General features: G+C 45.8%; 1 protein-coding gene across 9 annotated transcripts in view; it reads right to left on the minus strand.

The window, feature by feature from the left end:
- Positions 1 to 20,522, minus strand: part of Slc37a3 (solute carrier family 37, member 3) — a 44,269-nt gene extending 23,747 nt beyond the window's left edge. For 2 of the 9 annotated variants that reach the window (XM_017592978.3, XM_008762849.4), the window contains exons 1-4: positions 20,401 to 20,522; positions 10,318 to 10,475; positions 6,299 to 6,407; positions 804 to 896 (exon numbers count right to left, since the gene is read on the minus strand). In XM_017592978.3, the coding sequence (XP_017448467.1) occupies positions 804 to 896; positions 6,299 to 6,407; positions 10,318 to 10,406 (291 nt within the window). In that variant the 5' untranslated portion in view covers positions 10,407 to 10,475; positions 20,401 to 20,522. Of the gene's footprint in view, positions 1 to 803; positions 897 to 6,298; positions 6,408 to 10,317; positions 10,476 to 14,271; positions 14,306 to 15,767; positions 15,849 to 20,023 lie in introns of all 9 variants that reach the window. The other 7 variants (XM_063286007.1, XM_017592977.3, XM_063286006.1 and 4 more) reach the window with 6 other exon arrangements.
- Positions 20,523 to 24,091: the final 3,569 nt, after the last annotated feature.

The following is a 24,091-nucleotide window of genomic DNA, read 5'->3' on the forward strand; positions in this document are numbered from 1 at the left end:
GATGATGTGATAATATAATAATAATAGTGATAATGATAATGATGATGATGATGATGATGATGATGATAACAATAATAATAATAATAATAATAATAATAATAATAATAATAATTGGGGTCTAGAGAGATGGCTCAGCGGTTAAGAGCACTGACTGCTCTTCTAGGTGTCCTGAGTTCAATTCCCAGCAACCACATGGTGGCTCACATGGCTCTGTGATGAGATCTGATGCCCTCTTCTGGTGTGTCTGAAGACAGCTACAGTGTACTCACATACATAAAATAGATAAATTAATTTAAAAAAATTTAGTTACTTAAAAATTAAAATAATATAATTATATATAAATTATATATAGAATTTAGTAGCTATTTAAAATTTTATAATTATGTATAAACTATATGTAAAATGATATAATTTTAATATATTAAATTTATATAATAAAAATCTTTGATTTAAAATTTTAAATTAAGGGCTGGAGAGATGGCTCAGAGGTTAAGAGCACTGACTGCTCTTCCAGAGGTCCTGAGCTCAATTCCCAGCTCACAGCTCTCTACAATGGGATCCGATGCCCTCTTCTGGTATGAAGACAGCTGCGATGTACTCATATACATAAACTAAGTAAATATTTAAAGAAATTTAAATTAGGGATATTTTATATAATAGTTATTTTAAAAACAAAATATAATTTTATATATGAATTTATAAATTATACTTTAAAATTATACATAAACTAATATAATTCTAATACATAAAAATTAAGCCATTATTTAAAAAACAAAAGTCAACTTCATAATATTAACACTCACCACCGCATAGGAGAACAAAAAAACAGTATCTAGTGTTCCAAGAAAAAGAGTGGCGTCCTCCGTGCTGGGAAACAGATGGTTGCTGCTCCAGATCTGCAGAAACACAGGACATGTCACTCCGCTGCGGCCTCAGTACTTCATATCGTTCATCCACCTGCAGCCACCATGACTGCCTAACCCCAGTGGTGAAGGGCACGGCAGGGACCTCTGGTAAGGAAACGCAGGCACACGAGGAAAGGGGTGATCCCAGACCAGGCTTCCTGTGTGAAAAGCCAGCTCTACAAGGGCCTGCTGCCCCTCTAGGGCGTTTGGGATGCTCCTTAGCACACTGTCTCTCTTAAGTAAAATGCTGAGCTGCTGGTAATGGGGAGCTGCTGGTGACCTAGTCGTCAGTGAGGACACTAGGCGTGTGTACAAATGCAGGCATCTGGAAGAAATAAATTCTGACTGAATTAGATGCCCTGTAAATGAGAGACTGTGCCCCTCCATCTAGGAAAGCCATGTTTCATATACCTTAAAAGTAACTCCCCGGGGCTGGGGATTTAGCTCAGTGGTAGAGCACTTACCTAGGAAGCACAAGGCCCTGGGTTCGGTCCCCAGCTCCGAAAAAAAGAACCAAAAAAAAAAAAAAAAGTAACTCCCCGAGCTGGAGAGATAGGTCAGTGATTAAAAACACTGGCTGCTTTCAAAAGGCCCAGCTTCAGTTCCCAGCATCCACCATGTGACTCACAACCAGAAGCCTGATGCCCTCTTCTGGCCTCCATAGGAAGCAGGCACACATGTGGTACATACATACAGGAGCAAAACACTCATATGCATACTTTTTTAATTAATAAAAAATTAATAATAAAAATAGAATAAAACGAGCTCCCCAGAGCAGACACTGACTGGAGCTGGCGTTGCAGGAAGACCTGACCACAAATGAACGCAGCTGAGTGTAGGGGTCCACACGTCTGCTTGTGGGTTACAGCAGTGGTTAGAGCACCTACTTTAGGATATTAAAGAGAAATTTTACTGTCAGAAGTATGATTTTTCTAAGATTTATTTTTAGAGTCTGCAAGGTATAGGCCGGCAGGTATAGTCCAGGCCCCTTGAGTTCAATCCCTCAGACCCACGGTGGAAAGAGAAAGGTATAGGCCAGCAGGTATAGTCCAGGCCCCTTGAGTTCAATCCCTCAGACCCACGGTGGAAAGAGAAAGGTATAGGCCAGCAGGTATAGTCCAGGCCCCTTGAGTTCAATCCCTCAGACCCACGGTGGAAAGAGAAAGGTATAGGCCGGCAGGTATAGTCCAGGCCCCTTGAGTTCAATCCCTCAGACCCACGGTGGAAGGAGAAAGGTATAGGCCAGCAGGTATAGTCCAGGCCCCTTGAGTTCAATCCCTCAGACCCACGGTGGAAAGAGAAAGGTATAGGCCAGCAGGTATAGTCCAGGCCCCTTGAGTTCAATCCCTCAGACCCACGGTGGAAGGAGAAAGGTATAGGCCGGCAGGTATAGTCCAGGCCCCTTGAGTTCAATCCCTCAGACCCACGGTGGAAGGAGAAAGGTATAGGCCGGCAGGTATAGTCCAGGCCCCTTGAGTTCAATCCCTCAGACCCACGGTGGAAGGAGAAAGGTATAGGCCGGCAGGTATAGTCCAGGCCCCTTGAGTTCAATCCCTCAGACCCACGGTGGAAGGAGAAAGGTATAGGCCGGCAGGTATAGTCCAGGCCCCTTGAGTTCAATCCCTCAGACCCACGGTGGAAGGAGAAAGGTATAGGCCGGCAGGTATAGTCCAGGCCCCTTGAGTTCAATCCCTCAGACCCACGGTGGAAGGAGAAAGGTATAGGCCGGCAGGTATAGTCCAGGCCCCTTGAGTTCAATCCCTCAGACCCACGGTGGAAGGAGAAAGGTATAGGCCGGCAGGTATAGTCCAGGCCCCTTGAGTTCAATCCCTCAGACCCACGGTGGAAGGAGAAAGGTATAGGCCGGCAGGTATAGTCCAGGCCCCTTGAGTTCAATCCCTCAGACCCACGGTGGAAGGAGAAAGGTATAGGCCAGCAGGTATAGTCCAGGCCCCTTGAGTTCAATCCCTCAGACCCACGGTGGAAAGAGAAAGGTATAGGCCAGCAGGTATAGTCCAGGCCCCTTGAGTTCAATCCCTCAGACCCACGGTGGAAGGAGAAAGGTATAGGCCGGCAGGTATAGTCCAGGCCCCTTGAGTTCAATCCCTCAGACCCACGGTGGAAGGAGAAAGGTATAGGCCGGCAGGTATAGTCCAGGCCCCTTGAGTTCAATCCCTCAGACCCACGGTGGAAGGAGAAAGGTATAGGCCGGCAGGTATAGTCCAGGCCCCTTGAGTTCAATCCCTCAGACCCACGGTGGAAGGAGAAAGGTATAGGCCGGCAGGTATAGTCCAGGCCCCTTGAGTTCAATCCCTCAGACCCACGGTGGAAGGAGAAAGGTATAGGCCGGCAGGTATAGTCCAGGCCCCTTGAGTTCAATCCCTCAGACCCACGGTGGAAGGAGAAAGGTATAGGCCGGCAGGTATAGTCCAGGCCCCTTGAGTTCAATCCCTCAGACCCACGGTGGAAGGAGAAAGGTATAGGCCGGCAGGTATAGTCCAGGCCCCTTGAGTTCAATCCCTCAGACCCACGGTGGAAGGAGAAAGGTATAGGCCGGCAGGTATAGTCCAGGCCCCTTGAGTTCAATCCCTCAGACCCACGGTGGAAGGAGAAAGGTATAGGCCGGCAGGTATAGTCCAGGCCCCTTGAGTTCAATCCCTCAGACCCACGGTGGAAGGAGAAAGTGGACCCTGGAAGTTACCCTCTGACGTATCTACATACCTGCTGTGGCATGCACACGTCCTCACTAATACACACGAAACAATTTTAAAATTTTAAGATTTATTTTTGTTTCTACCCTCCTTTGGGGGGAGGGTCTTGCATGTGTGTGTCTGGAAGTGTAGGTACCGTAGAGGCCAGAGGCACTGGACCCCCTGAAACAGAACTTGACCTCTGCAAGGACAAGTGCTCTTAACTGCTGGGCACCTTTCCAGACCTAAAACACGGCATCTTTAACAGGAAGTAAAATCCTGGGGCTGGTGATATGAGTCAGAGAAGGAGAAAAGCTGGATCTAAACTAATTTCCCAATTTCTGCTATGGTTCAGAGCACAGGATCCACAGGATGGGGCTTGGCAAGGCAGTGGTGGCACGTGCTTTAATCCCAGCACTTGGGAGAGGCAGGCTGATCTCTGTAAGCTCAAGGCCAGCCTGGTCTACAGAGTGAGTTCTGGCAGGCCAGAATCTGATTTCTTAGGGACAACCAATCCAAACTGAAAATCAGCAGCTCTGATTATAGACAAACTAAATGAAAACCTCAGGAGCTGGGGTAAAGCCCAACCTAGCACACTTGTGAAGCACATGCCTGGGACAGATGAAATCCTGGAGCACCAGGACTGATTGATTAACCAGTGAGCAAGCAAGGATCAATATTATTCCTAATAATAAGGGCTAATAATGGGAATAATTTTTTTCTTTTTTTTTCTCTTTTTTTCGGAGCTGGGGACCGAACCCAGGGCCTTGTGCAATAATGGGAATAATTACCACCAAAAATAGTCAACCCACAGGCCAAAGATAGCCCTCCTTAGCAAAGCCTGCTGACCAGGCTGGCCCCTCAGCAGGAGGGCACTCTCCTGAGGACTGAGAGCACTCTCTGTACCCAGCAATCCTGAACCCTGCTTTCCTGAGACCCAGGAATTTTAATATTGTGCCTGTGTGGCCAGCCCCAAATAAAATCCCTGGGTATGAGTCTCCAATGGGCTTCCTGAATAGACAGCAATTCACATATGTTGTCACAGCCGCTTGCCCTAAAGTAGAAACCCACCCTGGGAGGAAACCTGCAAATGTGTGCCTGGTTTCCGTTTGCTAATTTCACTTCCTGCCCTTTCCCTGTTATAAATCACACATGCTGAGTGCTGTGACCACTACCTATCAAACCCCGGGTGGTCTTGGGGACTGCAAACCCAGAAACGCAAAACCCAAATCTAGTTTTCTGGGTTCTGGGCAGACTGTACCCAAATCCCACACTGAGAGCTCAAACATCGCCAGCCTACAGCTGAAGGAGACAAAGATGTTTGCAGAAACGAGGGGCCAGCAAGAAGGCACTTAAATCTCCAGGACCCACAGGTAGGAGGCAAAAAACAAACTCCTGAACACTCTGAATATGCAAATAAATAAAACTCTTTTTTAAAAAAGGAGGAGGAGGGAGAGGAGGAGAAAGAGGAAGAAGATGATGATTATTTCATCCCAAAGAGAAAAGCAAAATTTAGGCAGAAAATGGGCAAAGAGGAGCTGGAAAGATGCTCATCAGTTATGAGTGCTTGCTGTTCTTTCAGATGACTGATATTCACTTCCCAGTACCCACATGGGGCAACTTATACCCTCCAATTCCAGAAAGCCTAATGTTCTCTTGGCCTCTGTGGGCACCTGCATGCATGTGTGGGCGCATGCAGGCACACACAGGCACACACACGCACACACGCACACACACGCACACACGCACACACACGCACACACACGCACACACACGCGCACGCACGCATGCACGCACATGCCCCAAAATGTTTTAAAGGAGAGTTAATTTTTAAAAAGGAAGCATTAGTCAAGCTGGGTGGCACTCGCCGCTAATTCCAGATCTCAGGAGGCAGAGGCAGATCTCCGTGAGTTCAGGGCCAGCCTGGGGGCAAGCCCAGAGCAGCCAGAGTGTACAGAGATCCTGTCAAGAAAGGAAAGGAGCAACAGAGAGAGGAAGGGAGGGAAAAGGAAAACAAAAAAAGAAAGAAAGAAGTAAGTGTCTGGGCATAAATGACTCACACCTTTAACCAAGCACTCAGGTGGCAAAAACAGGCAGATCTCTGTGGGTTTCAAGCCAGCCTGGTGTACAAAGCAAGTTCCAGGCTAGCCAAGACTTCACAGTAAGACCCTGTCTCCAAAAAAAAAAGAGGAAGAGAAGGAAGAAGAGGAAAAGAGATGGAGTGAGGAAAAGGAAAAGGTAAAAGATTAAGTAACAACTAAAAATAAAAAATAAACTAAGGGGGCTGGAGTGGAGAGGTGGCAGAGGTTAAGAGCACTGGCTGCTCTTCCAGAGGTCCCGAGTTCAATTCCCAGCACCCACATGGTGACCCAATCTATAATGAGATTTGGTGCCCTGTTCTGGGTGCCAGAATGCTGTATACATCATAAATGAAATAAATCTTTAAGAAAATAATAAAATAAATCAAGGGGAGAAACATGCATGGCATTTGTTAAACTCAGTGAGGGCGAACCAGAACCATGTGATTTCACAACAGTGAGAAATAGGGTGCACGGGCTGAATCTGAAGGTTCTGAAATGATGGCAGTCTGGACCTCAAACCCTAGGACACAGAGTCTGAGAAGACGATGGAAAAAGGAACTGAGGAAGCACTTATGGGCAGACAGAGGGAGCCCTCCTTAGCTCCATCCGGCACTCTGCATACCTCTGCAGGCAGGTCAATCGATGTGTTAAAAGCATCTGGGGTCCACTGCTTAGAAATGCTGACTTTGACGTTGCTAAATGTTTTCCTTGATGCATGGAGCAGTGAATAGCTGCAAAACACGAGAGAAGACACAGCTGAACGAGAAGCAAGGAAAACAGGTCCCAGCAAAAGTCAGACACCTGAACACTTGCTTTGAGTCTGGAAGCTTTACAAAAAAGAAAACTTTTTGCTGCTTTGTAAAAATTACTAATTAACAGAAACTCTGCTAGGCAGATGATGTCAGTGCACACTTTTAATCCCATACTCAGGAGGCAAAGGCAGGCACAACACGGAGTTTGAGGCCAGCCTGGTCTACAGAGAGAGAAAATTCCAGTGCAACCAGGATTACACAGGGAAACCCTATCTCAAAAAACCAAAGGGCAGGGGGGCGCTGCTATCTTCCTTGTGATCCCACTGTCTGCTGTTTGTGCATAACTTACCCTGGAACTAAATGTGACGGGCTGCACCTACTTTAAGGCATGGTACCAGTTCTGGAAAGCAGCCTTGCCCTCAGGTTTCTGTCTCTCACTCACACAGATGCCTACCCCCATCTCAGACAAATGGAGAGCTCTAAGTCAAACTGTCAAAATTACCTACAACTCTTATAAGCCTACAGAACCACTTTTCTAATTATTACTGGAAGGGAAAGGAACACTTAAGAGTGCCTCTGATAGAGATTAATGGGGCTGGTGGTGGCTCGGTGGCTAAGGAGACCTGACTCCAAGCCTAATGCCCTGAGTTCAATCCCCAGGGCACACATAGAAAAAGGACAGAACCAGTTCCAAGAACTTATCTCCTGACCTCCACACTCAAACCAAGGCAGAGATCATGCCCATGTCCAAGAAAATATATCAGAACAGTTGGATAAGAGGTCTCTGTATAATATGCCCCTACCCCTAAATGTACCAGTTCAGGTTATGTTCTTAAAAAGGTCACTTAGGGGGCTGGAGAGATGGCTCAGCGGTTAAGAGCACCCGACTACTCTTCCAGAGGTCCTGAGTTCAATTCCCAGCAACCACATGGTGGCTCACAACCATCTGTAAAGAGATCCGATGCCCTCTTCTGGTGTGTCTGAAGACAGCTACAGTGTACTTATATATAATAAATGAATAAATCTTTAAAAAAAAAAAAAAAAAAGGTCACTTAGGGCTACAGAGTCAGAAACATGGGGGATGGAGAGATGGCTCAGCAGTTAAGAGCCCTCATTGCTCTTCCAGAGGTCCTGCAACTATATGTAATGGGATCCGATGCCCAGATCTTCTGGCGTGTCTGAAGACAGCAACAGTGTGTGTGTGTGTGTGTGTGTGTGTGTGTGTGTGTGTGTGTGTGTGTGTGTGTGTGTGAATCTTTAAAATAAAAAAGAAGGAAGAAGAAATATGGACAATTCCTCCAATCATGCTAATTAGTCAGGGGTTACTTACTAACCCTCAAAAGTTACCACGATTCCTTACACATCTGTCTCATCTTTGCTGCTCTGCTAGGCTCTTGGTTCAAGGTGGGACATTTAGCAGCACCCCCAAGTCTCTGACAGTAAATGAAAATAGCAACCCTCCATCAAGACAATCAAAATGTCACCGAACTGTCAAATAACCCCTAGAAAGCAAAATGAAAAATGACCTAGAGAACTTCCATCCTAAAGTCATCAGTAAACTAAGTACAACGGGGATACCTGCATGCACATATATAATATAAGGGCAGATGTAGAATTGTGATTTCAAGGCTAGCCTGAGTGACACATGTATAGGTCGTGCGTGTGTGTGTGTGTGTGTGTGTGTGTGTGTGTGTGTGTCTGTGTGTGTGTGTGTGTGTGTCTGTGTCTGTGTGTGTGTGTGTGTGTGTCTGTGTCTGTGTGTGTGTGTGTCTGTGTGTGTGTGTGTGTCTGTGTGTGTGTGTGTGTCTGTGTGTGTGTGTGTCTGTGTCTGTGTGTGTGTGTGTGTCTGTGTGTGTGTCTGTGTGTGTGTGTGTGTGTCTGTGTCTGTGTCTGTGTGTGTGTGTGTGTGTGTCTGTGTCTGTGTGTGTGTGTGTCTGTGTGTGTGTGTGTGTGTCTGTGTCTGTGTGTGTGTGTGTCTGTGTGTGTGTGAGTGTGTCTGTGTGTGTGTGTCTGTGTGTGTGTGTGTCTGTGTCTGTGTGTGTGTGTGTGTCTGTGTGTGTGTGTGTGTGTCTGTGTGTGTGTGTGTCTGTGTCTGTGTGTGTGTGTGTGTGTGTCTGTGTGTGTGTGTGTGTCTGTGTGTGTGTGTGTCTGTGTCTGTGTCTGTGTGTGTGTGTGTGTATGTCTGTGTCTGTGTGTGTGTGTGTGTCTGTGTGTGTGTGTGTGTGTGTCTGTGTCTGTGTGTGTGTGTGTGTCTGTGTGTGTGTGAGTGTGTGTGTCTGTGTGTGTGTGTGTCTGTGTGTGTGTGTGTGTGTGTGTGTGTGTATTTAAAAAAAAAAAAAGTTGGGCAGCCAAGAACTTGATGAACACTGTAGTGCAGACAGTGAAGGCGTCCTACGTGGCTTCCACCAAATACCAGAAGTCACAGGGGATGGCGTCCCTCAACCTTCCTGCTGTGTCATGGAAAATGAAAGCCCCCGAGAAGAAGCCCTTGGTGAAGAGAGAGAAGCAGGATGAGACACAGACCAAGATCAAGCGGGCCTCCCAGAAGAAGCACGTGAACCCTGTGCAGGCCCTCAGCGAGTTCAAGGCCATGGACAGCATCTGAGCTCCGTAGCCCATGGGGTCCCGAAAAGTCGGTCACATACTTCTCCACTCAGATGTGTTTGCTAAGTAGAGAGCTCTGTTGTATTCCACAGGGAGGGAGCAGATTTCAAACTCAGCCAGGTGGTGAATTTTGCAAGGACATGTTTGTGTTAAAGCTGGTTAGAAAAAAAGCTTTTAGAATTCAAAATATATTTCTAGCTATATTTTTATAAGCTTAATTGAAATAAAAATTCTGTAATCAGAGAGTGCCACATTAACTTCTTGGTCCATTTCTGAACAGGCCGGGGTGAGCACCCAAGGGAGAGGTTGCCTTTAGCCCTACTGTGGGGCAGTATGGAATCAAATGGCCAAGGGTGACCCAGGGTAAACCACGGGGCACCTTAAACTGTGTGAGAAAGAAGGTCCAGAAACCTGAGGAATAAAACAATGGATTACCCTGGAAATTGATTGGTTTCTTTATGAAGCAGAATAGGAATTATGATTCACGGCTAAGTTACTAATGTGCTCTGCTGTAGGACACTAATAGAGTTGCTTTTCTCGGGCTAGAACGTTATGATGCTGTAATCAGAACATGCTTCCCCTGTTATTCCAGCTGGAAATGCAAATTCATCGTCGGGCTCTCGTAATAATCGCAGTGTTTCCTGCTTTGGGCTGGCTAAGGAGCCTTGACAGCAGTGTTCGCTTAGGCAATAATTTAGACTCCACCTTACTTGTGATTACTATAGCAATTACCATAGCTACAAGATAAGATTTTACTGTCTTATTTAAATTTTATGAATCTGTTTTTTATACTAATTTTCCCAATAAAGTCTATTATGAACCAAAAAAAAAAAAAAAAAAAAGTTGGACTGTGGCTGGGCTGGGGTGGTGGTGCACACCTTTAAGCCCACCTTGACTCCAGAGGCAGAGGTAGGTGGGTCTCTGTGAATTCAAGACCAGAGTAGTATACATAGCAAGTTACAGACCAGCTAGGGTTACATGCTGAGAAGCTATATCAAAAAGGTTGACTCAGGAGGGCATCATTAAATATTTAGGGGGAAGAAGTGAAGCTCAGAGACTGAGCTTACTCTCCATATGCTTGCAGCCCTGAGTTCCATGCCGAGCACCAAAACAAAACAAACAAAATAAGAAAGAAAGCTATCAGAAAGAAAGCTATCACAGAGAAACCTTGTCTCAAAACAACAACAAAGAGAGCTATCTATTTCACTAGAATCCTGTGACAACCAGCATACTGATACAGTATCGTCCCCACAGGCAGAAGACAAGACTGTCAGCAAGCCATTACCTGAAGAATGTAAGCAGGAACACAGCAACATGGTGATGGCTGAAGCTGGTGAGGAGAGTTCCTCTTTGCAAAAATCGTGGCCAGGCCATGCTCTTCCCACCTCCCTCTTCACCTTGACATCAGTCTTCCCAGTGACGGAATTACATTGTTTCTTCTTTCTGGGAAGACAAAGATACATTATTGACATGTCTTCAAACATAAAGCAGACCTACTGACACACACCTGTACTTCCAGTACTTGGGAGGCTGAGGCGGAAGGATCAAGAGTTAGCTCAAGGGCATCCTCAGCTACAAGGTGAGTTTGAGGCCACAGGAGCGCAGAGGACACAGATTCGCTTGCCAGCACCCACATGGAGGTTTGTTCACTCCAGTCTCAGGGAATCTGATACCCTCGTTTGGCTCCTCAGGCACCAGGCACACATGTGGTGCAGACATGCATGCAGAAAAACACACATAAAATAAAATTTTATGGGTTCGATCCCCAGCTCTGAAAAAAGAACCAAAAATAAATAAATAAATAAAAAATAAAATAAAATTTTAATTTTAATGTATTAAGGTAAGTATTTTAGTTTAACTGGTCATGGTGGCATACATCTGCAATCTTGGTATTCAGGAGACAGAATCAAAAGTTCAAGACTAGCTCAGGATACAGAGCAAGTCACTAAACACTAACTGTTTTAGCCCCAAATCAATAGAATGTAGCTAATTCCACTTTTAAATATTCCTTCTGAAAATGCTAACAAATTTATGAGCATAGTAAGAGTCTAAAAATTCTGACAAAAGAAAAAATTTTATAATTCCAGAAGTTATAAAAACAAGAGCTATCATGTGCTGCTACTTAAATTACAGTTCTTGGTCTTGGCAGATTGCTTGCCTGGCATATGGGAAACCCTGAGTTTGATCCCCAGCACCATATAAACAAGGCATGATCATGCATGCCCGTTATACCAGCACTGGAGAGGGGGAGGCAGGAGGATCAGAAATTCAAAGCCATCCTTGGTATACAACAAGCCCTAGGCCAGCTGGCTGTGTATAAAACAAAACCAAACAAAAAACAAACAAGAAACCGGTTCTTTTACCTGAACACATTCCAGGTCAGAACCCTGTAAAAACATAAGATATAAAATTCAAAATGTAATATAAGAAGAGCTAGGGCCAGCAAGACAGCTCAGTCCATTAGGACACGGGCCGCCAAGCCTGATGACCAAAGGTGGATCCCCAGGACCCACACAGGGAGTAGAGAACCAACTCTCTCCCTCAAATTGTCCTCTTACCTCTAAAGTGCACCATCCCCCACATAAGAATAAGTGTAATAAAAATAATAAGTGTAATAAAAATAAATAAATGGATACCTACATTAAAACTCAACGAATTGAGATTACTATTGCTTTAGTAGTAATAGTTGTTTAATCAGAGTCACATAAATGTATGTATGTATGTATGTATGCATGTATATATGTATATATGTACGTATTGAGATATGAGACCATGTGGATATGGTTTCTAAATAAACTATTTTATCCTAAGCCATGGAGATGAAAGATAAAATATGTGGGGAAAGAGTTTTAAATAGTCACCTGCTGTTGGCAGACTGCCATTTGAAATGAATACTATTATAGTATTTGGTCCTATGTAATTAGAATAATTAAAAAGTACACTGTGCACATATATCCCTCACAGCCCAGACACAGCTTCCAACCAGATGTGAACGAGGGGCCCTTGAGCACAGGAGTTTCTGCCAAGTCTGGATGTCAGTATACCCTGCTTTCAACAGATCCAACACTCTGAACACACACACTGTTCATGCCTAGTGTTTTTCAAATTTAGCCAGTTCTGTTACGATGAATAAAACCCAATTTTTTTTTCTCTATTTTATTTATGTATTTCCTTCCTTCTCCTTCTTTTCCTAATCAGGCAGGGTCTGGTTATCCTACCTAAGCCGGCCTTGAACTCTCTACATAGTCAAGGATGACCTGATTATCTGGCTTCCTTCCATCACCCAAGAGTGCTAGGATTATAGGTGTGCACCACCATAACCCATCGGAAGTCTAGACAAATACTTTACCACTGAGCTATTGTTTAAGAAATACACCTGCCTCTGCCCCCCACGTGCTGTAACTAAAGCTGTCCACCACATGTCCAGCTTGCTGACTTTCCCCTAAGGACACATCCTGCAGAGATGGTTCAGCAGTGGAGAGCACTAGCACCCACTGGTGGCTCACAGCCCTCCGTACTCCAGCTCCAGGGAGTCTGACGCCCTCTTCTGACCTTTGCAGGTATTAGGTTCATGCAGGCAAAACACGCATACACATAAAACAAAAATTTTAAAAATATTTATAAGGACATGTCTTAGGCTAGCCTCAAACTCACTATGTAGTTCAAGATGTCCTCCAACCTGTTGCAATCCTCCTGCCTTAGCCCCCTAAATACTAGGATCATAAGTACAATCACATTCCACTTATTAAAGTCAAATTTCTTTTTTTTTTCTTTTTTTCAGAGCTGGGGACCGAACCCAGGGCCTTGCGCTTCCTAGGCAAGCGCTCTACCACTGAGCTAAATCCCCAACCCCTAAAGTCAAATTTCTGTTTCTGAAGTCATAGTAACTTTAGTATTTTCTCAGTGTGAATACTGAACACATAACTATCATGTAATAGTTGATGGTGCTAAGAATTGGCTCCCCCCCCCCCCGGGGGCTGGGGACTGAACCCAGGACCTTGCGCTTCCTAGTCAAGCGCTCTACCACTGAGCCAAATTCCCAACCCCAGAATTGGCTTTTCTTATTATTTATGTATGTATTTACTTATTGTGTGTGAGCGTGAGAATCTGAGTATGTATGCTAAGATACACCATGGAGGTCACTTTTGGGAGTTGTCCCATTACTGTCCCACCAATGTCCTCTTACCATTCATTATGGGCTCTAACCCAGGACATCAAAGCAAGCACTGGCTTTTCCTATTTTTAAACCACAAAATGCAGTGTATATTTGTCATATGCAGTATGTTTTGGAGTGTGTATACCAGTGGAATGGGTCCATCAAGGGAGTTAACAGATGCACTGCCTTACCAGCTATCACTTTCTGCAAAGGGAAACACTTAAAATCTACAAGACACATTGTTTTTACACCAGTTACCATACTATACATACAATAGGATCTTGAACTTGGTCCTTCTTTCTGAAGGAAATGTATCCTTTGAGCAATAACCCTCAACTTTCTACACTGATACCTTAAAAGTAAAAATAATACTAATAAAATAAAATGTTAAAAGTAAGGCCTTGGGCCAAGTGGAGGCACACAGGTCTTTAATCCCAGCACTTGGGAGGCAGAGGCAGGTGGATCTCTGAGTTCCAGGCCAGCCTGGTCTACAAAGCCAGTACCAGGATAGCCAGGGATACACAAAGAAACTTGTTTTGAAATTAAGAGGGGCTGGGATGAGGGAGGAGAGAGAGAGAAAGGAAGTCAGTCAGACAGTCACAGGCCAGGTTGTGACACACCCACTCTTAATCCCAGCAGTTAGGAGGCAGAGGCGGATGGATTTTTGTGAGTTCAAGGCCAGCACTAGCCTATAGAGTGAGTTCCAGGACAGCCAATGCTGTACAGACAGACCCTATCTCAAAAATTGAAAACAATAAAAAGGTCTTGGCAAGAGCTATTAGCTCCTGCTGGTGGGCTACACTTTGATCTCAAAACTCAGGAAGCACATATGCATATATATGTGTGTAAATACGTGTGTGTGTGGGTGTGTGCATGCATGCGTGTGTGCGTGCATGCGTGCGTGTGTGTGTGTGTGTGTGTGTGTGTGTGTGTGTGTGTGTGTGTGTATGGGGCCAGCAAGACATCTCAGCAGGCAGGGGCACTGGCTGAACTAGCCTCGTAACTTGAATTCCATCCCTGAAACTCTCATAAAGATGAAGGGGAGTGGGGCTGGGGATTTAGCTCAGTGGTTAGAGCACTTACCTAGGAAGCGCAAGGCCCTGGGTTCCGTCCCCAGCTCCGAAAAAAAGAACCAAAAAAAAAAAAAAAAAAGATGAAGGGGAGCACCAACCTCTCAAAGCTGTCCTCTAACTTCAACATGCATGCTGTGGCACACCCCAGCCCCAACACATACACACACAAAGAAAGTTAACTTATAAAGGTGAGCAGCAAGATGGTTCAGCAGGGAAAGACACCTATAACAAAGATAGCAATCTGATAACTCATGCAAGGCAAAAAGAAAGCACCAGCTGTGTGTGTGTGTGTGTGTGTGTGTGTGTGTGTGTGTGTGTGTGTGTGCGAGCGCGCGCGCACACATTCTGCAGAAAAGAACAAAAGTACACTATGAATGCTGATACAAGATGCCTTTACTCTGCCACACATCTGGAGATGGTGTCTCCCTATACTATGCTGCTTTGGGATTTAATAGTTCCCTAAATTGTTACATTGTTACTCCTAAACTTCTAATTTCTTTATTTTTAAACATTGTCTCACTGTGTTGCCCAGGCTGGTCTAGAACTTGAAGCAATTCTGCCTCAGCTGCTCTCCCAGAGTGCTGAGGTTATACGGGTGACCCACTATTTCATTTCTATAGAGATATTTACAGTTTATTCCAACCCAAATTTAGCAAGCCTTTAAAAGTTTCTTGTGCAGGAGATGGTGAGGCAGTACTGTAATGCCAGTACTTGGGAGACTAGGGCAGGTGCCTATCTAAATACATAATACATACATACATACATACATACATACATACATACATACACACACACACACACACACACCATACATGCATACATAGGTAAATACATAAATAGTGAATAAATATGTTTTCATTGGAAATGTTCTGAATTGATAACACTTGGATCAAAGTCCACAGACAATGAAAAAGAAGCTGGTAGGAGAGAAACCATCTAACAGACCCAACACTCCTGCACAGTCTGCACCACTGTCTAGCCCACCCTCCCACCAGGCTTCCTGGGAACCCAGAGAGCAAGCTAACTAATCCACATCCTTACCAACACCTGACTGTCTCTGTCTCTGTGCCTCTCAAGAAGCCACCACCCCTATCACAGCTTACCTGCTTCAAAAATCAAGGGGCCCTGCCTACCTTGTCCCCAGGGCAGCTCTCACCCATTTTCCTCCGAAGCTCTTGCTACACTACCCTTGGGTTGTGGTACCCACTACCACAACCAGCCCTCCACACTGGACAGCTCCTGTTCCACAGGCCCTTCCCCTTTGCTTTCAGAGGTTTTGAGCAGGCAACTGGAAGAGGAAAGAGTCCCCTTAAGACCCTTCTGTAGTCAGGCCTTCTTCACTTGCCCTTTCCCTGTGTCCCCAAGAAGCCTTCATGGGTGAAACTCAGGCCCGGCATCGGCTCCCACAGGCATTCTAAACGCCCTTGCCTTCTAGAGTGCTTGAGTTAGTCAGCTCCAACACGCATTTCGCCCAGCCAGGCTCCTCCCTTACCCACACTTCCTTACCAGATTACATGCCATCTCCCCAATGAGTCTCTTCTTCTCAGGGCTGGCCCGCTTCCTTCCCTATATCCTCACAGCTGAGTTCTGTCAGAGGAAAATCACACAAGCAGGCTGACTTCAGATTCAAACCGCAAACCTCAAAGGGCAAGCACCACTGCCCGGCAAGCCTCCCATACTTCCCTAACAGCTTCTCCTTCTCAGCCTGTGAGGCAGAGCTTTCTCTCTTCCCTTTCTAAACTCCAGTACCTTTTCCTGCTCTGTCGCCCGGGCCTGTGCCTTTACACCAATGCCTCCCAGGTTTATGCCACTAACCAACTAACTGCACGATTGGCCCTCCACAGATCCAAACTGGGATCCATTTGCTCCAAATCTATCCCTCCCCTGGGATTTCCCAGGATTCCCCACCTCAGAAATAGCACCACCATCCCTCCTGTGAACAAAGGAATGAATAGGATTCATTATTTTCCCCTTTCTCTGAGCTCCCATATCCAGCCCATTACTAAATACCTTTTTACTGTGTCTCCCTGCAACCACCCTAAAATGACCTTCCCTGATCTACCACCTGTCAGCTATAACAGGATTTTTCTCCCCATATGACCCCACCCACAAATAATTCCTCACACTTTAGCAAAAGTACATCAGGCAGAGCGGCACACATATAAACGCAGCACTCAGGAAACTGAGGCAAGATTACTGATTTTTAAGGTCAGCCTGAGCTACACAGAAAAAGACTCTATCCCCAAAACATATATCAAGGGATTGGACCCTACATAATGGTAGAATGCTGACCTAGTGACACCCCCCCCCCCAAAAAAAGATGGGTGATAAATCAAATGGTTTAAAAGCTGTGATGGTTTTTCAAGAGATAAGATTAAAAGGTCAAACTCTTTGTAGAGCCTTCTCCCCCTGTCTGACTTAGTGCCCTGAAGGAGAGGAGTATGAGTAAGGGATAAGGAACGGCTGGGGCTGGTAGGGGTCTGCCTGAGTAGATGACTGAGCTGGAAAGGTTGAGGGTTGGTAATAAACAATCCAGGCAGTGTTAGCTGTCCCATCATGTGACAAATACCTGATGGGAAAGACTTAAGAGAAGGACATATATTGGCTCACAGTTTCAGAGATATCAGTCCATATTTGTTTGGTTCAACTGACTCTGGACTTATGACAAGGCAGAACTTCAGGATGAAAGGACATGGGGGTAGGGGGCTGGGGGAGGGGGATGCTCACCTCATGGCAGCCAAGGAAGCAAAGGGAGCAACAAGCAGCAGACCCCGTGACCTCCCATCAGTCTGACGGGTATGAACTCATCAGTAGCTTAGCCTACTGAAGAACTTAGCATCCTAGTGATCCAATCACACACAACAGCACTGCCACCTGGTGACCATGATGCCCACAGATGAACTTTGCAGGACGGCACCTCATGTGCAAACCGCACAGAAGATCAAAAGGTATAAAACAGTAGACAGTGGAGACAAAGCCTCCCTTTGTCTCCAAGTACCTTGTCTGAGCAGTTCCTGTCCTGTCTTGCAGATTCTGCACCTCTGCTTTCGCATGAGGCAGAGCCTCTTCAGCTAACCCTCCAAGCACAGAACACAATTCGGTACTTTCTCTTCTTCGCTGGGGCAGTGTGCTGATTCACCCACCTCTGTTTCTTCAGAGGCAGTCTATTTCCTCAGCACCTACCAACCCGCTGCTTCTAGGCATGTGCAGTTCCCATTACGTGAACAAACTGTCTATTTTACCAGTCCCACCCTGAGTTCCCCATCCTTTGTCAGGCCATAATCTACTCTCTGTCCACTTGTCCCCTTCCCTCTCCACCCTCCCTGTACCTACCCCTATCTCCAATCCCTGAACCCAGCAAGCCATCTCCTCTAGGCCTTTGTGCTTTACTCTTGGTTCTTTGCAATAGCTTGTTCCTCCCTTTCTTGGCTCATGTCTCAGATGTCACCTCCCTAAGCGGCTGCCCAGACAACTCATCAAAAATAGTTCCTCTTGCGGCCAGGTGTGTGGTAATGAATGTCTTCAATCCCACAAGAGTGAGCAGAACTGAGTGTGTTTGACGAGGTCAGCCTGCGCTACAAAGCAAGTTCTAGGCCTGTCAAGACTTCACAGTAAGGCCCTTTCTTAGACAGACAGACAGACAGACAGACAGACAGACAGACAGACAGACAGACAGGCAGGCAGGCAGCCAGGCAGGCAGGCAGGCAGGCAGGCAGGCAGGCAGGCAGGCAGGCAGGCAGGCAGACAGACAAAATGCTCCCATTAACCGGATTCTGAGCCACACCGACCCACTTATGAGGTAGATGGAGGAAGACTGAACACCCAGGGAGAGAGCACTTGCCTCGCATACACATGCGAGGCCTGGGTTCAATAAATAAATAAATAATTTCTATTCCCTGTTTCTGTGTCTTTAACAATTTGCATGTTTACTGTTTATCTATAAACTCCATTTAAAAACAAACAAACAAAAAAATCAAAACAGTGTCTCTCTGTCCTAAATCCACAGCTGTGTTCCCAGGGCTTACCAGAGCATTTAAACAGATTCCAAAACACAACAACAATAACAACAACAACAACAACAACAACAACAACACGAAACTTTGTCAGTGACTTCTTTAGTTGAGTGCCTATAGGGCACCAGGACCCTGATAGGTACTTTGCAAATATAATCAGTCAGCTCTCTGGATATTTCTCATATGTACACGTGGAAAAGCTAAAAGAAAAAAGCGCCTTGGGCTGCGTAACACATGATAATTAGAATTACCACAGCTTAATCTCACTGGTATGTAGTTTAGGATGGGAAAAGTCCAACTTATAAACAAATGTGGTTCCCTAACATCCTCAAATGTACGGATGTGGCAATCATCTGGCTCCCAAGGATTTGATTCTTACATGTGCGAAGTAAAAAGATTATGTGTACTCAGAGCACTGGCTGGTCTGTAGGCAAGCTCTAGACGGATTGGTGAGCTGGGTCCTTTTACAGTTCTGTATATGCTATCACTGTGTGCCAATGCTCACACTTACACAGTATCTTTCTGATCTCTCGTCATCTAACTTAGAAGCTATTTACTGGCACATTATACATCCTTTCTCTTTTCAAAGCTCAAGCCTTCCCAGGTGCACACTCCTATAATCCCAGCAGGAGGGAGAGTCCAAGTATGAGGCCAGCCTGGATGACAGAGCTAGACCTTGTCTTCCAAACAAGCAAAGTACACATTCATTTGAGAGCCTGCCTTAAAAGTATGGTGTATTTCAGTGGTAGAGTGCTTGACCTGCACCCATGTCACCTGCCAGGGTGGTGCACACTATTTACCCTAGCACTCCAGAGACAGAAATATTAGAAGGTCAAAGACAGCTTCAGTTACACAGGGAGATGGTGATTACCTGGACTATTTGACACTGGTCAACACACACACACACACACACACACACACACACACACACACACACACACACTCTCTCTCTCTTAAAACTGCCTCATTACCACAGATGTTAAGGACTTAGCTACTGTTTCAGGGTTCCTAAAACCACATCCATTTATACCAGGGTTCCTAAAGCCAACTTCTCCCTATTTTCTATTCTGGGGCATGTTTCAAAGACAACTACTTTCTCCTCCATCCTCCAGACAAAGCACTAACCGTGCCAGCGATCACTGCAACGGCTGTCAGTCTCACCGATGATCAGGCACTCGTCCCGAACTTTAAACAATGAATACTGAACTGCCCCTGAAACACTGAGAGCTCTGACCCTAAAGTTCAAGTCTATTTACTTCACTTCTTTGAGGGTCGATTTCCTCTTCACTTAAGGATTAAATGAAACGACTTACTGGGATTTTAGGGTAGAGTCTGTTTTACAGGAAACATCTGGCAAATGGCAAAGAAATAATACAACTATCAAGATGTTCTCTTCATCAGCGATTGCTTCGTAAACAAAAATGTGTGTGAAGACACCAAGCAATGGTCAAAGAGGCTCGTCCTGGTAACTATGCATCCTCTAAACACTTCAGTAAATTATCACGGCATCGCTTAACATATTGCAGAAAATGTTAAAAATGGACACATCCCCATTGTCTTATCAAAATTAAGAACAGGCCACACTCTGCAAATAAGAACAACCAAAGTCTGACACTCGAAACAGAAGCAGAGCCAAATTCCTTAACTGAGGTCGTGGTAGTTACTGGAAAACAAAACCCTAGTTTCTCCACGAAGTCCGTTCTCCCTCTCTGACCTCGGAGCATCCTATACAAAAGCCTCCCACCCTACCTGAAACGTGGCCCTCCTCTTGCTAGACCATGAATCCTTTCCTTGGGTTTCATTTTCTTCCGTTCAAATGTCCCATGATCCAAGATCCGTAGGCCGAGGGGAACAAGTGCCCCCAACCCGGGAGGTCTGCGTGGGCTGGGCTGGGGCCACCTTCCCTCTCTAGTGTCCTCCTCCCCCTGCGGTGCACACAGCCTCAGGACCGCACAGCGGCAACACCAGGCGCTCCGGTGGGTCCGGGTCCGAGTCTTGTAGGGGCCAGCTGCCAGCAGCGCCCGAGCCGCCACACCCACCAGCTGCCCGCGCTTCCCACGCCCGAAGCCCACCGCGCGCCCAACCCCGCCAGGACCCGGAACACCGGAGTGCACGCAGGCTCGCACCTGAGACCCGCAGAAGTACCCGCTCCGCTAGACTCGGCTCCGGCCGCCCCCGCCGCCACCTCACCCAGAGGGATGTGGCCAGAGTTTCCGGAGGCTCACGTGACCTCGCGCACAGGTGCATGCCGGGAGCTGTAGTCCGCCAGTGCCGCTTTACCTGAGAGTTGCGAAATCCACTGGTGGGGTTTAACTGAACTGCAGGAAGAGACTAGGCCTTGAAAAATTAGCTGAGAACAACCGAATGAGAGATATAATTTGAGAAAAACCGATAGGTTGAGCATTTTTTCAAGAGGAGGCTTTATTCTGTTTTAGATTCTTGTCTAATTAAATGTAGTTGTCCATATAAGTAGGAACATTCATTCACCTGTCTGTATTCGCACCTCTACACCACATTGCCATTACATCAAAATAAGTCATATTAAGATCCCAGCAGTGTAGCTGCAGATACTATTAAATACATACATACATACATACATACATACATACATACGTGCATTTTTTTTTAAATTGGGACTGGAGAGATGGCTCAGCAGTTAACAGCATTAAGAGCAGTGGCTGCTCTTCCAGGAGAGTTAGATTTGGTTCCGTGGTAGCTCACAAACACAACTCTAGCTCCAGAGGACCTGACGCCCTCTCGTGGCCTCTGTGAACGCTGCACGCAGATAGCATACTCTCAGACAGACATGCAAAAATACATAACAACCCTCAGAGCAAGATTCCAAAAGTCGTGATAAACACAAAGCATGCATGTAAGCAGACTCCAGAAACACCTCCATGTGGTCAAACATGATAAGCGTTGTTTTCTGGGGCACTCCTGGATCTGGGTTCATTTCACAGTTAATCATAGGCATTGGTGACGTCCACTAAACTTCTCTTGACTTGCATACCAACTTTTAGCCAAACTTTACTAAGACCCTGAGGGTTCTGGTTAGGAAAGCTCAAGCCACAGCCATAGACCCAAGATTCCTCAGCAGAGGAGAAGCTGGAGTAATGAGCTAATGCAGAAAGCCTTAGGGTCACCTAAAAGCAGCTCAGCAGCCCCAGACCCTAACACGGAGACCTCAGTGTGTTTATTTGTTTTACAGCTTAGGGTGCACACCATAATGAGGGGCTGGAGAGCTGGCTGCTCTTCCAGACAACCTGAACTAAATCCCCAGCACACATAGTACCTCACAACCATCTGTAACTCCAGGGGATTTGACGCCTTTGTCTGACCTCCTCCAGCACCAGGTGTGCACATGGTGCACAGACCTATGTGCAAGCAGAACACCTAACACTGTAAGAGAAAAGAAAAAAAAAAAAAAAAGGAGGGAGAGTCAGGTAAGGGAGGGACACAGGTAAGGGAGGGACACATCCACTTAGCTTGCCAAGGGAAGCATCTCAGGTAGAAGATGTGGGCAAAAAGAAAAAACACTAGTAAGTAGATTTCCAGATTGTAAGTACTTCAGTTTTCCACTTGTGGATTTAAGATGAAGTAGAAGAGGAGCCGAAGGTGCTGGGGAGATGTATCAGTGGTTAAGAGCCATCGCCGTTCTTCTAGAGAACCTCAATTCTGTCCCCAGCACCCGTATTAGTCAGCTCACAAGCTGCCATACCTCTGGTTCCAAAGGGTCCCATGCCTTTTTCTGGTCTCCTTGGACACCTGAGCATGGCGTGCACACACGGAGAGACACCCTCATTCGCATAACTAAGAGTTAATTAATTGGACTGGAGAGATAGCTCAGCTGTTAAAGGCTAGGCTCACAACCAAAAATATAAGAATTAATTAGATTGAAAAAAAAATGGGGTTGGGGATTTAGCTCAGTGGTAGAGCACTTGCTTAGGAAGCGCAAGGCCCTGGGTTCAGTCCCCAGCTCCGAAAAAAAGAACAAAAAAAAAAAAAAAAAGTAGAAAGGCATCTGGCGGGCTATTTAACATTTAATTTCCACGTCTAAGTGCTCTCCCAGTGTGTGGGCTGGGTCTGAGACCGTTGACTTAAACAGTAATCATCACCAAAACAGAGAAAGAAGACATTTACTGCTCCCCTCTCTGACAATGACATTTCCTGCCCCAGCCCACACATTTGTGGTGGATTCTTTTTTTTTTTTTTTAAAGATTTATTTATTTATTTTATGCATATGAGTACACTGTAGCTGTTTTCAGATACACCAGAAGAGGGCATCAGATCTTATTACAGATGGTTGTGAGCCACCATGTGGTTGCTGGGATTTGAACTCAGTACCTCTGGAAGAGCAGTCAGTGCTCTTAACCACTGAGCCATCTCTCCAGCCCTTGTGGTGGATTCTTGACCTACAACCAGTTTCCAAGTTACACATGTGACAGTGGCTCTGAAAGCCGCAGCCATCAGCAGCATGCGACAGTGTCATTTTCTCTGGATAGAGTGAGAAACAAATCCAGTTTTGGGTTACCTTGCTCAAAAGAGATATTCCTGAAAAGCCATTGGGTGGGTGGGGCTTGGGGTAAGGTGAGTCACAACCTAGAGATTACTTGAAGGTATCACAGACACCATGTTCTCGAACGAGGGACAGCTAGCTGTCTCCTATCTCATGAACGCTGAGAACTGAATTCGAGCCCCCTAGAAGAGCAAGCAGTAAGCGTCCTTAGCCACTGAGCCGTCGCTCTGAAGGGGACTAATTAATACAGTGTAGAATTAATGGACTCTTTTGGTGGGAATAGGAAATTTACCTCAGATCTTTGCTCTTAATGCCAGTGTGAAGGACGAACTGGTTCTAGGTTCTCTCACACTTAAAGATTAGCCTCTGCTTCGAGGTAAAACTTTTTTTTTTCTTTTTTTCAGAGCTGGGGACTGAACCCAGGGCCTTGCGCTTGCTAGGCAAGCGTTCTACCACTGAGTTAAATCCCCAACCCCACAAGGTAAAACTTTTAAGGAACACTCCCTCCCCACACCCCCACATGCAGTAAAGCAGTTTTATTTTATGTACTATTTTATTTTGGTGCTGGAAACAGAACCTAGGGCTTTGCACTTTCTAGGCAAATATTCTACCATTAATATAAATCCCCAACTGCTCTAAACTCTTTTAATTCGGGGCCTTTTTGTTTGGTTGGTTTGGGGTTTTTGTTATTTCGTTTTGTTTTTTTTTTTTTTAATTTTACTTTTATCTATTTGGCATGTGTACATGTCTTCGTGCATGTATTGTAGTCAGAGAACAACTTGCCACTCGTTGGGTCCTGGAGCTAGAATTCAGATCTTCGAGCTAGAATTCACATCTTCGAGCTTGGCAGCAAGCACCTTTACCTAGAGAGACACCTTGTGGAACATGGCTTTACTTTTTCCAGTTGCTTGAGCACCACCTTTTTTCCAGGGACTTCTCAAAACAAGTCACTCAAGACCCAGATCAGTATCCTCCTCTAAGCCGCTGTCATCTCAGTTAACAGCCTCTCGGCCCAGCCAAACAAGCGTATCGGGCAGGATGTGCGGTGAAGGATGCGGAGCAAAAGGAGGAACAGGGTAGCTTAGCAGTCGTCAGCTGAGCGAAAGGCAATTCTTTGCGCTTTCTCCTTATGTGATGAATCCTGGCAGGAAAACTAGCTGTGTGCGCTGGGCCCAGGGCTAGCCAGCACCTCGCCTTGGACTTCAGGCTCCTTGCAGGTGGGAGGGAGGCATTGCCCTGTTTCCCTTTCGCTTTCTCTGGCCACCAAACCTGACGCCGCCGGAACTTCAGTTCCCACCGTG

Source organism: Rattus norvegicus, chromosome 4 (genome assembly GCF_036323735.1).
Source record: "Rattus norvegicus strain BN/NHsdMcwi chromosome 4, GRCr8, whole genome shotgun sequence".
NCBI classification, from domain to species: Eukaryota; Metazoa; Chordata; class Mammalia; order Rodentia; family Muridae; genus Rattus; species Rattus norvegicus.